This window comes from Pithys albifrons, chromosome 7 (genome assembly GCF_047495875.1).
Source record: "Pithys albifrons albifrons isolate INPA30051 chromosome 7, PitAlb_v1, whole genome shotgun sequence".
Taxonomy (NCBI): domain Eukaryota; kingdom Metazoa; phylum Chordata; class Aves; order Passeriformes; family Thamnophilidae; genus Pithys; species Pithys albifrons.
The window spans coordinates 43,644,947-43,659,571 of NC_092464.1; the positions used below are offsets into that span (position 1 = coordinate 43,644,947).

The window sequence follows — 14,625 nt, forward strand, 5'->3', positions numbered from 1 at the left end:
ATGGTCTAATTATGTTCTTCATATTAAATGCACTAAAATCAAACCTTATCTATGTGCAGAAACAGGACACACATATACCAGTGACATGCAGATGTGCTTGATCTCGATTGCATGACAGAAATTTTCTTTCTAAATGTAAATGTCTTCCAGCTGTGGATATGAATCAGAATTGTGTAGCAGAAAGCCAATACCTTATTTACAAAAAGTATATTTTCTTGATTTCTTCTTCTGGGAATTAATTTAAAAAAGAAAAACACGTGTCATCTTGTCTTACAGCTGATGACAGCATCAAAATCACTGAGTGACTAAGATGACAAGCCATCTCTGCACATCAACACATCAGGCTTTTATTGCTCTCTTGGGTGTACAAGAAACTTGTATTAAGTGGTGTTTAACAAGGACTCATCCTGTTTGTCAGTTCTTTGACACATTTACATGAAGGAAAGGGTAATGTCCCCATGTCAGCTGAAGATGAGATTGCAGTAGGTATTGCCTGTCTGTTTAGTATGAAGCTTGTCTTTAGAGATGCAAACAAATCAAAGGGCATGTTTTTTCATCACACTTCCAGATGGGGATTAGGCAAGTTTATGTAAAAATTCATGCATTGTTAGTCAGAAACTGATTGTTTGCATTTAGGAAGAAATTTTCTTATGAAGAAATACAGCTGCTTTTCTTTCTTTTTTTTTTTTTTTTTTTTTAAGATCAAGTGAATTACTGTATTTTATCACTGTCATGTTTAACTACTGTGACTTTACAACCATGCAGCAATGAAGGGAAAATTACTAAAAGCACTGTGGAAACTTCCCTTCAGTCTGAAACTTGCCTTTCATGTATTCAAAAGTTTTTGGAAATGCATCTCTTTGTTTCAGTAAGAAACACGATATTCTCAAATACCCTCCAAAGTTATCTTCAGAAAAAGTCCAGTGATCTGTTCTTGAAGGACTGGTGAAGTCAATGGAAGTGGCTTGTGTTGTGTTGTGATCACAACTGATGTTGTGAGATCATCAGGAAGGTTTCAGCAAAATATACTTTCTCACAGTGCCCTAAGGGTTTTTGTCCAAGTCAGGCACACAGTGAACTGCTCTACTCCAGGGTCCGTATAGAACTAAGTCTGAACTACAGATTCTCCTATGACATGTTTGTATTTTAAAGTTGAAGAATATGTAAAATCCCTACATTTTTAAAACCTTTCTTAGGGGATTTAGGACCTCCCTAAACAAATGTTAAATACTAAAGGATTAGAGTTCATTGAAACAGTATAATTAGATTTCAGCCCCAAATCCAGAGTCACACTCTTCTCTTAGGTGTTCTGGTGAGGGTCAGACTGATCTTTAGGAAAAAATTAACAGTCTGAGTTTATTGCCAGAAAATAAATAAAATAAGAAATACTATTCTGTGTGATTTTTCTTGTGACTCCACAAAGAGACTTTGGCATAAACTGCAGAAGTTTCTTGCTACTCCTTATTTCATATGTGAATCTTGAACATATGCTCTGAGTGGGTTTGAAATCACTTAGATTTGATTTTTTTATTTATGTTTATTATTGTGCAGTAATACATAGCACTGAAAACATGTCATAAAGAAAACTGTGCAGCAGGGAATTAATGGGAGAAATATTTCAAAACAGTATTTCTAATATGTTGCTTAATCTCTATGGTGACTGGCATATTTATTTGATTTGTAATGTATTCTCTTTGTTTACCCATATTTGCTTCATCGTTTTGTGTTGCCAGATATTCGGTAATGACATTGTGCATTTGAAGAAATTATGATGGGTTTTTTTTCTGGTTTTATTAATATAAAGATTTCTTTTTTCTCCAGAAAGGTCCTAAAGGAAATTTCCATTGGAGACCTAAAGCCCAATGAAACAGTTGAAGCAAATCTGGAAGCACAGCTACTCTCCAAATTAGACCACCCAGCCATTGTCAAATTTTATGCAAGCTTTGTGGAGCGAGATAGTTTCTGCATTATCACTGAATATTGTGAGGTGAGACTGAAGAAATTTGACAAAATGTGTGTAGTAAAATAGGGTCTCCAAAGATGCCATTTTAAAAAATGGTTTCGTTTGAATTCTAGGCTGTATTTGTTACTTGTGGTGTCACCTGTTACTTGTTAGGTGTATTTCAGGTAAGCAATGTTACCCACTCACGTGAGACTTAGGTCACAGACAAACCAGAGAAGTGAAAACAGGTAATTTAAGTACAAGTTCATTTTGTGTGTTATAATCAGTATTGCAAGGAAGGCTTAAATGCAGATGCGTTACAAATCTGTGGGAGAACTCAGAGAGGTTGTACCACCTATGCACTACTGACAGGTAAGAGAGGATGAGGCTGGGAGTTTGGCATCATGGTATGGAATGTGATATAAATGAGGAAGGGGAAAACTCACTTGTCATTTGGAGGTGACTACAAGAAGCTTAAGCTTGATCACATGGATGATGAGCTTGGTAGTACATTGGCTTTGTGAAATGAAAAATAGGGTAAGTCAAAGACCAGAGTGTAGTGGATACAACACGTAAAACAGGATATACTACAGCATAGTTGTCATTAATTTTCTAACTCCAGCATTTGGTTTAAAAACATATTGCTGAAATGTGTCATAAGGCTTTAAAATAAGAATTTAAACATATTTAAGCCAACTTTTTAGGAGTTTATATAAAACAAGTGCCTACTTTGTATTAAATATAGATGTGCTCTTTAAAAAAAATAAATCTGTCATACACAAAGTGATCTTTCATGAAACTGTGAAGCAAACTCTTCAGTTGTGCTCTGCTAGAAATGCTTTGGAAGCTCAGGATCTTGGACTACTGGATTACCTGCTCACAAATCAGATTTGACTTAACTAATCTCTTCAACTTTGAGCCTGCTAGGTGAGGTTAGAATGATATTCCAATAGGATGTGCCTCTGACTTTTTCCAAAAGGACACATGATATGATTACATTTAAGCAATTACAGTGTATTTCATCAAATGTTCGGACAGGGAGGGTATGAAGCAAAGTTGCACACAGTTGCTATAAAGTTTCTTTCCTATTTTAGTGGGAGTATTTCCAGAAGGTATACTTTTGTATTTACTTACCTATAACCTGCCTTTTTATGTGATAGGATTTGGGTCTCTTGACCTAAAAAATTTGCCTGTTTAAATCATACATAAATTGAGAATGAGGAAAATGTATTGCTACCTGATCATTGCTTGGGAGTCTAGTACATGCAGTTTCTCATGCATAGAATAATTACTGGATTGGCAGTAATTTGTACTCTTGGGCAGACTGAAAACAAAGAACAAGCATTAAGTTGGCATGGAAACAGAACTGCCCTCTGAGCCTTATTCTGCTTTCTCCAAGGTACTGTGACTTACTCATTAGCCACGGTACTTTCTCCATTCTTGCATGAGTAGCACACAGTGAGCCTCCGATGCAGCTGCCTCATGCTATATTTGTCCTGTGAAAGAAAAAAAAAGAGAACATTGGTTTCCATTGCTCACTGTGACATCTTCTATTATAACTGAATTAACTCAAACTTATAGGAAAGAAGTGTATGAGTTCTGTTTTGATCTTCTTGTTGAGCTTCTTTAACAGTTTCCCCAAATGAACACCTTACAGGTAATTTAAACATTGTTAGCTAACTCAGATTTCAACCAAAATGCCTTCATGAACCTTGGATTTCATTTCGTAGTATAAATTGGACTTCAATAAAATACAGTTTTTACAAAGCAGTTACTTTAAAGGTTGCAACATTTTAATACATTATGAGCCAGAACTGGTTGTACTTTCCCCTAGACAATTAGTTATGTCTCTTCACTGTGGTCTCAGCTGTGATGTGAGCACACATATGCTAAGGAAATCTGAGCAAAAAGAATAACTCAAGCAATCAATGCCTGTTCACGTTATCAGATCTAGATGCTAAGCTGTTTTAAATAACTTACTGGTGTGTTGGATACTCTTTATATTTAAATAGAAACTGCAGCTTGTAATCTCCATATGTATTCAATTTGTTGAGTTGTTGAATTCCTTATGAACTTCATTATCCTGACCTTCCAAAATGCAAAATCAGGTTAACAAATTTTTCCAGAGCTTCATGATAGCACTATTACAGGAAATCTTTTATGATGTCTTTTTGTTTTCCTTTTTTTAAAAACAAAATCAAGGTTAAGTTTATTGTAGGCCATTGAGACCACTCCTCTGTGCTAAAAAGATGTGCAGTTGTGTGAGGGCACATGTAGTGCATTATTCAACTCCTTTTGTTTTGCTCAGATCTTTTGAAGGAATTGTCCCTCAACTTCAGAATATTCACTACTCCAACTCTGGGGTCCCGCACTTGTTTTCTTTGCATTTTTATTGTGGTGTGTTATGGGGAGAGGGGACACTGAGACAGGGAGAGATGGTGGTTGGAGCCATTCATGTACCCTCCCCTGGGCAGTACACGGTCCCCTGTGGCCAGGAGCCAGCTGACACGTGTTGGAGCATCCCCCAGTCCTGCGCTGTTGCTACAGTTGGGTGTGGGTGGTCTGGGGCATCTCTCTGGAATAGGTGAGTCATTATTTTCGAGGTGTGTGAGTAGGCTCAGACACAGCCCATCTGGTTGCCATGCGGTGGAGTTCCCAGCACTTTTCTTTCTTCTCTCTGCTTTGTTGTGAGCAACCACAGGGGAAGCTAAGGAACATTTGGAGTTGCAGAGGGGAAGCAGCTGCTGGGAGTTCCAGGTTCCCAGAAGAGCTTATCTCTGGGATGCAGCAGAGAGGCAGATGGAGAGCTGAAGCCATATTCCCTTCCCTAGTGAATAAGATTAGTCAGACACTTCAATTAAAAAATTGCAGAATGTTGTCAAAGAACACATTTTGATATATGACAGAATAGATTTGCTTTCTCTTAACACACTCTCAAAGGTTGTAACTTAGAACCTTAAGGGCCACAGAAATTACTGTAAATTCCTGTCAAAGGCACAGGACATAAGTGCATGTGTCTGGAAGGACAGAACCTGCTTATTCTGTAGCAGCAGAATGGAGCACTGTGGTGTTGGGAGCAGAAAAACAAGTGCTGAGGAGATAATTAAATGCTGAGAGTCAGCAACATGATGGATCAAAGGGTGGGAAATGGCAGTACTGGTGCAGTTGTACAGGCTGACCATTTTCTTGTACATGGCGCACAAAACTTCTGATTTTATGCAGAATGTATAATGTAAAAGTAATGATTGATGGTGAATAGGCTGTCTTGATGTAAGGTAATTAGTCACCAGAATATAATGAGGCTCACAGTCCCTTTGCTCTGAGGTTTGTTACCTCAACACATTGCTTACCACTAATGTGCGTGCATTCTTGTAGACAAAATCCATTCATTTCATAAACTAGATAAACAATCAGCTGACAACCATCTGTCTATTTTTTAGCAAAAAGAACACTTTTCCTGTAAGTCTTCTCAAAATCCTCTCTCATCATGTTGTTGTACAACTCAGTTTTTCCAAAAACCCCTTAGTTTTCTAGTAGTCTTTTTCTGGATGTATTTTCTGGTTTATTGTGACTCCCTACTGTGTGCCATATTGCTCTATTTCCAGTTAGTTCAAGATCAGTTGTAGTTTTAATGAAGTATGTGCATACTCTATGTATGTGCTACATATTCTTGAAACTTTAAATCTGCTTTGTTTCTGGAAAAAAATGAGTTTGAATGGGGGGCAAAGCATCATAATTAAAGACTGTATTTTAATTCTTAAAAGAGCAACATGGTTTCTTTGATGCTGACATGGTTATTTTAACAGATTAAATGAGAGTTTCTCTTGATTGTGCAATGTCTGACTGGAGTGGAAATGCTTTTATCAAATTTATAAACTTATTTAGTCTGATTGGGACAGAGAGATTTTACTTATTTAAGTGTCTGTGTATTAGCCAGTCAATGTAGGCCCTCATCATAAATCTTTGCAGAGAAACAGCATTTCTACAACATGATCCATCCCTCCCTAACATAGATACCCAGATGGCTGAGATAGTTGCACTATACAGGTTCAGGTTCCTTTGTGTTTGCTATAAAGAGGGTTTGGGTGACCAGCTCAGATGCACACTTCTGAAGTTGGATGACATGAAGTAAAAACAGCTGAAAACTTTGATGATACCATGTAACACTAAGAGAAAATGGACTTACTTTTCCTATGCAGCCAGAGTTCTTGATCTGAATTTGTTCCTCAGTTGTGTGTGCTTTTGGTGCTGAGAGAGTTCAGAGCTCACTTGCATGCATTGATTTTACAGACTGTGTGGCAGGGAGCCTGAAGGGCTAAGCAAGTGGATGATGAAGGAGATGGCATTTTAAAAACTTGCTTTAAATATACAAATTTGTTGTGATATTTTTCAGGGTGGAGACCTAGACTTTAAAATTCAAGAGTACAAAGATTCTGGGAAGATGTTCACTCAAAGTCAAGTAATAGACTGGTTTATACAGTTGTTACTTGGAGTCAACTACATGCATGAAAGGTACAGTCATTTAATGTGAGAGCATTTAGCTTGGGATGGGAACAAGTAACTTACTGAATGGTTGCAGATACTCAAACAGAAATGAAACCATGTGGATTGTCTTGTGTTGGTATAAAGATCTGTTCACCAAACCGTTGTAGTTAGTATATGTCATAAACCTCAGGTGTAATTAATTATCTATCCTGCAAGGACATTGTGTATTGTATCTTTTAGCAGCACAGTGGTAGGTTCTTACAGCATTAGACACAACTTTTCTAAGAGCCAAATGAAAAATGTACCACATAGAAGGAGTTCAATATTGTTAGAAGAAAATGGATTAGAAGGTTAAAACAAAGTCAGTTTTTAAAAGGGGAATCAACAAGGGTGTCTTGCAGATATTTAATGTGAAGAATCCAATATATGTGCTTGATGGATTCCCACTAAAATCAGTGAAGTTTACATACATATCTTCTTTGAAAACAAACATCACATTTAACAGCACATCAAAGACTGACTTAAAAAAATACTGCAGGTCATCCAGATAGTGATATGTGGAGATCACACCTGGTTTGAGCAGGACTAGTGTATACTGGTGAATACCTGCCTGATCATCAACATTAGTGCAGTTCTTGCCTGCAATTTGGTTTGGGCAATTTAACAGTTCCCCTATTGCCAGTGTACTGGACATGTGTGTGAGCCCTGTCTGGGCCCTTCCTGTATCATCCAGGGATGCCACCTGTGCAGGACTTGGGCAAAAAAGCTTGCCTGGACTTGAGCTGCAGCAGAGCAGTAGGTGGGGAGAGGTCACCTGTCATCGAGACCAACCATTTCTGAGTTGAACTGAAGTTGAGTGTGTGGGATATGTTTGACCTAAACTGATGGATACCCAAAGAGTTTTTGCACCTACAGTGTCAGACTGTAGAGGGAAAAGGGCAGAGAGAATTGCTGCCTGGGATATAAGAGCATTTGTGTTCCTAAAAGCCAGTTTACCTGGGGCTGGTACATGAAGTACTGCCCCCCAGACTGCAGCGTGGGGAGCACAGTAAAGGGAGCTCCCTTGGCTTGCTCTGCTCTCCAGCATTATCCTCAGGCTGGAAGCACAGAGGGAAATGGAAATAAAAACCCTGACATTTAACTGAACTATCAGTGTGGGGGTTTTCTTTTCTCTCTTGAACTCCAATGTAACAACTTATCATTAAAAGCTTTGCAAAGCCCAGTTTTGATGAAATCCTTTTCTTAATATTTGTGTTTAAAGGATGCATTGTGCAGACTAATGCAGAATAATAATAACAGTGCATTTGGACTAGGTGATCTTTGTAGGTCCTTTCCAAATGAACTGTTCTACTGTATGAGTTATTCTTTTTGTCTTTCATTTTCTATGTTTCTTCATGCCTCTTTTATCTCTTGTTTTCACATATGTTCCTTTTGTCTGCTCTTCTCTTTATTTCACTCATCTTCTACTTGTTCTCAAAAAATCTTTAAAACCAAATAAGATCTTAAAAATATGCTTTCTCTGGTAAATATGTATAAATTATTTGGTTTCCTGAAATGTGGGTTAATTCTCCAGTGGAAGCAGAAATTTGATTTTCTGAACAGCATTTAATTTTCTCCTTTTGAATTACCATTATTTAATGGTACCTCTCCAGATACTTACAGATGACTTGACAGTTTTATTTATGTATATTTCTTTGTATTATGTGTTATTTGAATATGCACATTAAAAATTTAGTCTTTTTCTTATTAGTTTAGAGCCAACAGTAGCTTAAATGGGAAAGGTTAGGCTTAAAAGAATTTAGAACTACTTACAGAAATTAATTTGAAATACTAAAATATAATCACAGCACTCTCTGTATAGAAAAGTCATACATGATTTATTCTATACTGATATGGAAAAGAGCTGTAACATATGTTTGAATTATGTTCTAATGCAAAGAAAGCCTCTCCCTAGAATTAGAAGCTTGAAGGGTTTGTAACCTGTGGGTTGGGACTTCCTCATGCCATTCCTTAGAAACCCCAGCTGCTGTGGATGGGTGTTTTTATTTCAGAGCAGCAAAAATTGTTTTTTCTGGTTTTAAACATAGACTGTTCACTTGGTTGTCCTTCTTGTGCAGCTTTAGCTGAACTTCCACACTTTTTGAAAACTGTTGTGTTGGAAACTTACTTTAAAACAGGTCTTTTTTACCACCTCAGGGATTTTTTCTTTCCTGTGATAATAAAGATTATACAGGTTAGACATTCCTGTCTTTTCCTTACACTTCAGGAATCCCCAAAAGGACATGAATATCTTGTGGACATTGTGCTATCTACTGGCTATTTTGCTTTGAAGAATCACCCCAAGTATTTCTCTGTCATATTAATATATGAAAGCATCTTATAATTATTGGTAATTCAAGTAATGTTCATAACATTTCCATCAGTACATTGCAAGATTATATTAGCATTACATTTTAACTCAAGCTAATGTGGCCCAAACATCTTATTTGCATCTCTTTTTCAAATAATATGCTAATAGAAGCTTTCTGGAAAGTTTTTTATATTTAAATACACATTTTATTAAAATAACAGATATTCAGGAAACTTTTAGGTTCAAAAATTCTCTGGTTATATTTCTACAAAGTAGTAATAATAAAAAAAGGTTAAAACCCACCAATGCTCAACAACAGCATGAAAGAAAATTTTAGCCAATAAAGACAAGTTCTTTCAAAGGCTCTGTGTGATAAATTGTAAGGAAAGACTTTACAAATCTAAATTAACACAGCAAGATTTCTCTAGACTGTATGTATGTATTTATATGCATATACATATGTACTTATGAAAGAGTAATAAATATCACCTTAGTTTAATTTCCTTACTGATGTAATATATGAGTGTATGTGTATTGCTCAAGAAAGTTGTTATAGTTTATAAAAATCAGTGGAGTCACACTGAATAAAACTTTAATTTTTCCCTATGTGCAAACCTTTCTCCACAGGCATTACTTTCAGAACAAAAAATTGAAAGAAAAAAATTGAAAAACAGTTGCTATAAGGAGCATGAAGAACTCTTTTCTTTGACCCATAAAAATAGAAATGTTCTTTTTCATGCCCAGTCTATGTACATACTGCAGTGTCTTCTAGTGTTATTTTTCATGGTTTTTTCCCATTTGTGAACTGGGTAGATTGAATTTAATATTTTTTTCTCTACTTGAAAAACTTATTTTCAAACAAGTTGTGGACTAAATTGTGTATTTAAATTGTGCTATAGAATGCATATTTTCTAGTCTTAATATAGAAGCTTCTGGAAATAATTTCATTATGCCAATGCATAAGACTGATAATTGAGTCAAATTTGAGATAATACTTGAGGATTTCTTGAGAAAAATTAAAATCTATTACCATATTTGTTTCTCCTGCCCTCATCTCAAGTGTCTTAGACGTCAGTTGCTTCCTTTACATGATCTAAATGTCTGAATGACTACTGTATTTGTAAGCAAATGCAGTTCCTGTCGCCAGTATGTACCAAATGCTATTCTATCCACCTCCTGAGCAGGTCTGATAATTAATCTGGTGTGTCAGCAATCATTTTAGAAGTGGATGAGGTCTAGTTTAGTTGAGGTTAAAGGGAACAATGCTTTTGGAAGCATTTTGAACAAGGGCTAATTGACAACATGTTTTGTATACTGTAGAGATACTCTGTTTTCCTGAGGGGCTGCAGGATTACAGTCCCACATGTAAGATTTCTTGAAACTGAGAAGATGCTGCATATCCTCACATGGTGTGTAGCTTGTGTTTTACACTTTGATGGAAAAATAAATCTGTAAAAGCTAATTTGCTTTCTCTTTTCATCTCTGTCTTCTTAAAGATCTTTCATCTTCCACACCATTACTGTAAAAATTGAACTACTAGCCTAGTCTATATGCACATTTGTGGTGCTTTTTCTCTGAAGGATCATTCCCTGAGCTTTGAGAATCTCATACTGCTGTTTTTCTCATTGCTTACTCTCCTGTGAGACATCTCCTTCTTCTGGCAGAAAATGAGATGTAATGCTTTAAAGGCGAGTCAGATAGGAAAGTTTGCCTTTGCCCCTTCCCCTGCAGCTCATGCTCAGTCTGTGTCTGCACTCCTAAGCTGGGATCCCCAGGTGCACCGGTATCCCCCAGGGCTGCTCCTCCCGTGTGGGTGCCTGTGAATGCACCTCTGGGGGTGTGTGAAGCTCCTGAGTGTCACAGTCTGTGCATTGTCACATGCAGAGTTAGTCTGTAGCGCTGGTGGGCTGGCCTTTCTAAGAAAGACTGAAGTTAAATACTAGGGATACTTAATAAGTGACTGTGAATGCTTTCAGTTGGCTGAGGTTGAATTTCCTTTTGTATTCCAGACGGATACTTCACAGAGATTTGAAAGCCAAGAATATATTTTTGAAAGATAATCTTCTTAAAATTGGTGAGATTTCCATCCTTTTAAAAGATGTATTTTGGTATGATAGAACAGTCCAGCAGACGTTTTGTCAATAAGGAGATTTAAAGAAAATCGTGTCTGTAACAGCATTTTGATTTGTGGTCAAACAGTTATTTGACAGTCAGACACAGGAGAGGCAGTGAATTCCGTAGCCTTGAGGATGCTTCAAGCTTGGCTGGACATGGACCTGAGCAGCCTCATGTAACTTGCTTTGAGCCAGGGGTTTGGATCAGCTGACCTTTGGAGGCCTCTTGAAACCCACACTGTTCTGTGATGTTATGCTTTTGTGGTGTGGTTTTATTTTGAAGAATTACAGAAAATTGTTTTTCCCATTTTTAGAATACTGTCAGGGTTTTTTTGATGTACAGTCATTTTACCATGTCTGACAATAAACAAAAAAGTTTCTATGAATAGATATAGATTTATATTAATAGATTATTGTTTCTGCTGATATTTTAGGAGACTTTGGAGTTTCTTGTCTTCTGATGGGTTCATGTGATCTGGCGACTACATTTACTGGGACTCCATACTACATGAGTCCAGAAGTGCTGAAGCACCAGGGATATAACACCAAATCTGATATTTGGTGAGTAGTCAGAATGCTATTATAGTTTGACTAGGCATTTGTTTTCTAGGTCAGCATTTGATGTTATCTAGGAATTATTCATTCATTTGTTTGTTTGTTTGTTTAAAGTCTTTCTCAGTAGGGTCTTTCTCAACAGAGTGCTCACACTACTCCACTAAAACTGTTTTGGACATTTGAATCATATGTTGCCAATCTGAAGCTTTGCCCTTTGTGTTAAGAAGCACAGTTTGCTCTTAGTCTGGGTCATCTGGGAATTTAAAGAAGAATAAATTTGAGGTCCTGAGCCAGTCTCTGACATGATAAGGATGACTGTAGACCAAGTGCAGGTTTTGCTAGGAAGGGGAAAATATTTTTTTTTCTCATATTAAGATAGATGAATTGAAAGAAGCAACTTTCTGTGAGACTTCTAAGTGGATGAGCCAAGAGTGACTCCTGGCTGAGAGGATAGCAGAAGGACCTTCGTAGGAACTGAACTGAAAAACATTGGCAAATGTTGAAAGGAAGAAAGTACTTAGAAGTGGAGTTGAAAATGAGAATAACTGTAGTGTTAGAACAGAAGCTAAAAGGCACTCTGTTTTTGAACAGGATCAAAAGTGAAAGAGAAGTGTCAGTTCTGCACTTAGATGGCACAGATTCTTGAGATTAGGACTTCTGAGTGATGATTAAAGAATCAAGTTGAGGAGCTGAGACCTATTGAAAGACTTTAGGAAACTTTTAGGTGTGCAGGGCCTCCTGCAAGCCAAGATGAAAAATATCTTTTTATATAGCAGGGAAAATATCTGGTTTGTTTATATGGGAGTCCTAAAACATCTCATGTTTTAGGATTGTTGTTAAAACTATTGGAGTTTTTTATTCTGTTGTAAGATTTTTATATATAACAGGTTTTGTTTCTTTTATGAGGTGTTTTGGTTGTTGTTTTTTCTGTAGATATGCATATCAGAAGGTTCATTTTTTATAAATATTTCAAATCAGGAAAATTCCTTCGTAAAACATTTGGCCCCTGGAATGTAACTCCTTTACTTGATAATTTACTGTAGTTTCAGCTCACTTCTGCCTCTTCAAAATACACTTGTGACTGCAGGATATAATTCTAGAAGTGGAGAGCAGTCATCTGTACTTTCAACTGGCAGCAACCATTTTTCACAGTGAGCAAGTTCAATGCAGTCAATGGAAATGTCAGGAATCTCATCCCACGGTCTGTGTAGCCAACTGCTATGGACTGGGTGTCACATTCTCTCCAGCTCATCTCTGTCAAAATACTATCAGTTAATACATGTTGCCAATAAAAATGTACTGAGAGAAGACTTCAGAAGTGTCAAAAAATAGACAGGGAGCCTGCCTTTTGCTCTCTTTTCCTGTAAGGAATAATTTCTGTTATTGCAGTTGAAATGGAATGTAAAATACATGTGTAAGTTCTGCTTGTGGTTGCCAGTGTCAATCCGTGGAAGTCATTGAAGCTGTACAGAGGAAATGCAAGCAGAGTTTGGTCCAATATTTTTATAAATGATTTCAAAATTTACAAAAAACATAGAAAAAGGTCCCCCACCCCAAACTCAGTAGCTACTACCTTTCTGCTATACATACTCTATGCATTTTGTTATCTTTCCAAGCATTACCAGGAGCACTCACCTGAGGGTGGAACTGCCTTCACTAGGAGATTCTTGGCCCTCACTGTAGGGGCACTAAGAAGGAAGCATGCCCCAACTCAGTAGTTCCCCAGCCTAAAACCCCCTTCTTTTTGTCTTTTTCTTTAATATTAACAATCAAAATATTGATTTTCTTTTATTTTTTTTCTTTTACTGCCAAATTTTATGTGGATTACTTACAAAAACCAGCAGTAAACCACAAAGACCTGGAAAGTGGTGGCTGAGAGAGTTGGGGTGGTGTGTGAGTGCATGGAATCATGCACTATCTCAGGCTGGACAGAACCCATTAGGATCATGGAGTCCAATTCCCTGTTCCCCACAGGACTACCAAAACCTAACTCACAGGACTAAGAGCACCGTGTTCATCATGCTTCATGGCAGCTTTGATCTGTATGTGGAGAATTTGTGTCCACTCTCTATTTTCCAGCCACTCTGCTGACACTGTTCAGGCGGGAGCAGTGCTGAGGCTGAGGTGATGGGACTGGGGGAGACAGCAGAATGGGGTCCTCATTTAAGGGCTGATGAGTGAATATGAGGAAATTAAATTCAGAAACATATTCCTCATACTCTGCTGAAGCCAAAAAATTCTTAAGACCTTCTGCTGTGATCAGTCTGAGAGATATAAGCCACAGAGGTATATGCATTTACATTATCTGGCTTTTGGGGCTGAATTTAAAAGCTAACTTGGGTCTTACAGCCTTGGAACAACTATAAGATCTTTTACAAAACGTCAGAATATGTTAAATTGATGACAGCACCAAAAACCTCAGGGTGGTTTCTCCTGAGAAGGAGAAGGTAGAGGTCTGTCAGCTGAGCTTGTAGAGAACACACTGAAGCCTGTCCAAATGATCCATTTTATGATGTAATTGAGCATCAATGTGGACTGCTCATACAACAATTCTGCCAGTTACGTGCTGTTTAGGAACTCTGTCAAACCTGTTCATGATTATAGGGAGTTGTCAAACCAAATGTGTTGGCTGAATAGTTTAATGACCATTTTAGAATTTTATAACATTTGTAGTTCTGCAGGCTAAGATTATAAAAGTAATTCAATTATATGTTTGGATCATGTGCAGATTGCTTATGGGAATAGGGAAGCAATTTTCTCTTGCTCCTTACAAGGTGCTTTGGCCAGAAATGTAGAAACACAGCTGAGAAATGCAGGGTGGTTACTCCCTAGAGCAATTGCAGCTCAGCAGCTGTCCTGAGGAGAAATAACCTTGCTCTGGGACCCAGGGCAGCATTTCTCACCTTAGGAGATACTACTTTACTAATCTAATTTCAAGGTTTGTATCCCGCACTAAAAACTTTTTTGTTTTTCCCTAATTTTTCTTTTCTCCCTTATTTTTGTTTCATGGGACAGATGGGGTTTTCCCTGGGTAGCCTGTTCACAGCCCTGGCTGCAGGAGAATGCCCTGGGCATTCTTTTCATCTTTCTCCAAAGCCTCAGGTGTAGTCAGAGCACTAAACTAGATGAATAAATCAGCTTCCCTGATGTGGCAAATCCTGTGTTCCTAATGGCTCATT

The 14,625-nt window shown here is 37.4% G+C and overlaps 1 protein-coding gene across 3 annotated transcripts in view; it reads left to right on the forward strand.

Moving 5' to 3' along the window:
* NEK11 (NIMA related kinase 11) overlaps positions 1-14,625 on the forward strand; it is a 77,314-nt gene that overhangs the window by 16,070 nt on the left and 46,619 nt on the right. For all 3 annotated transcript variants that reach the window (XM_071560252.1, XM_071560254.1, XM_071560253.1), the window contains exons 3-6: positions 1,822-1,987; positions 6,336-6,454; positions 10,787-10,851; positions 11,326-11,452. In XM_071560252.1, the coding sequence (XP_071416353.1) occupies positions 1,822-1,987; positions 6,336-6,454; positions 10,787-10,851; positions 11,326-11,452 (477 nt within the window). The remainder of the gene's footprint in view (positions 1-1,821; positions 1,988-6,335; positions 6,455-10,786; positions 10,852-11,325; positions 11,453-14,625) is intronic.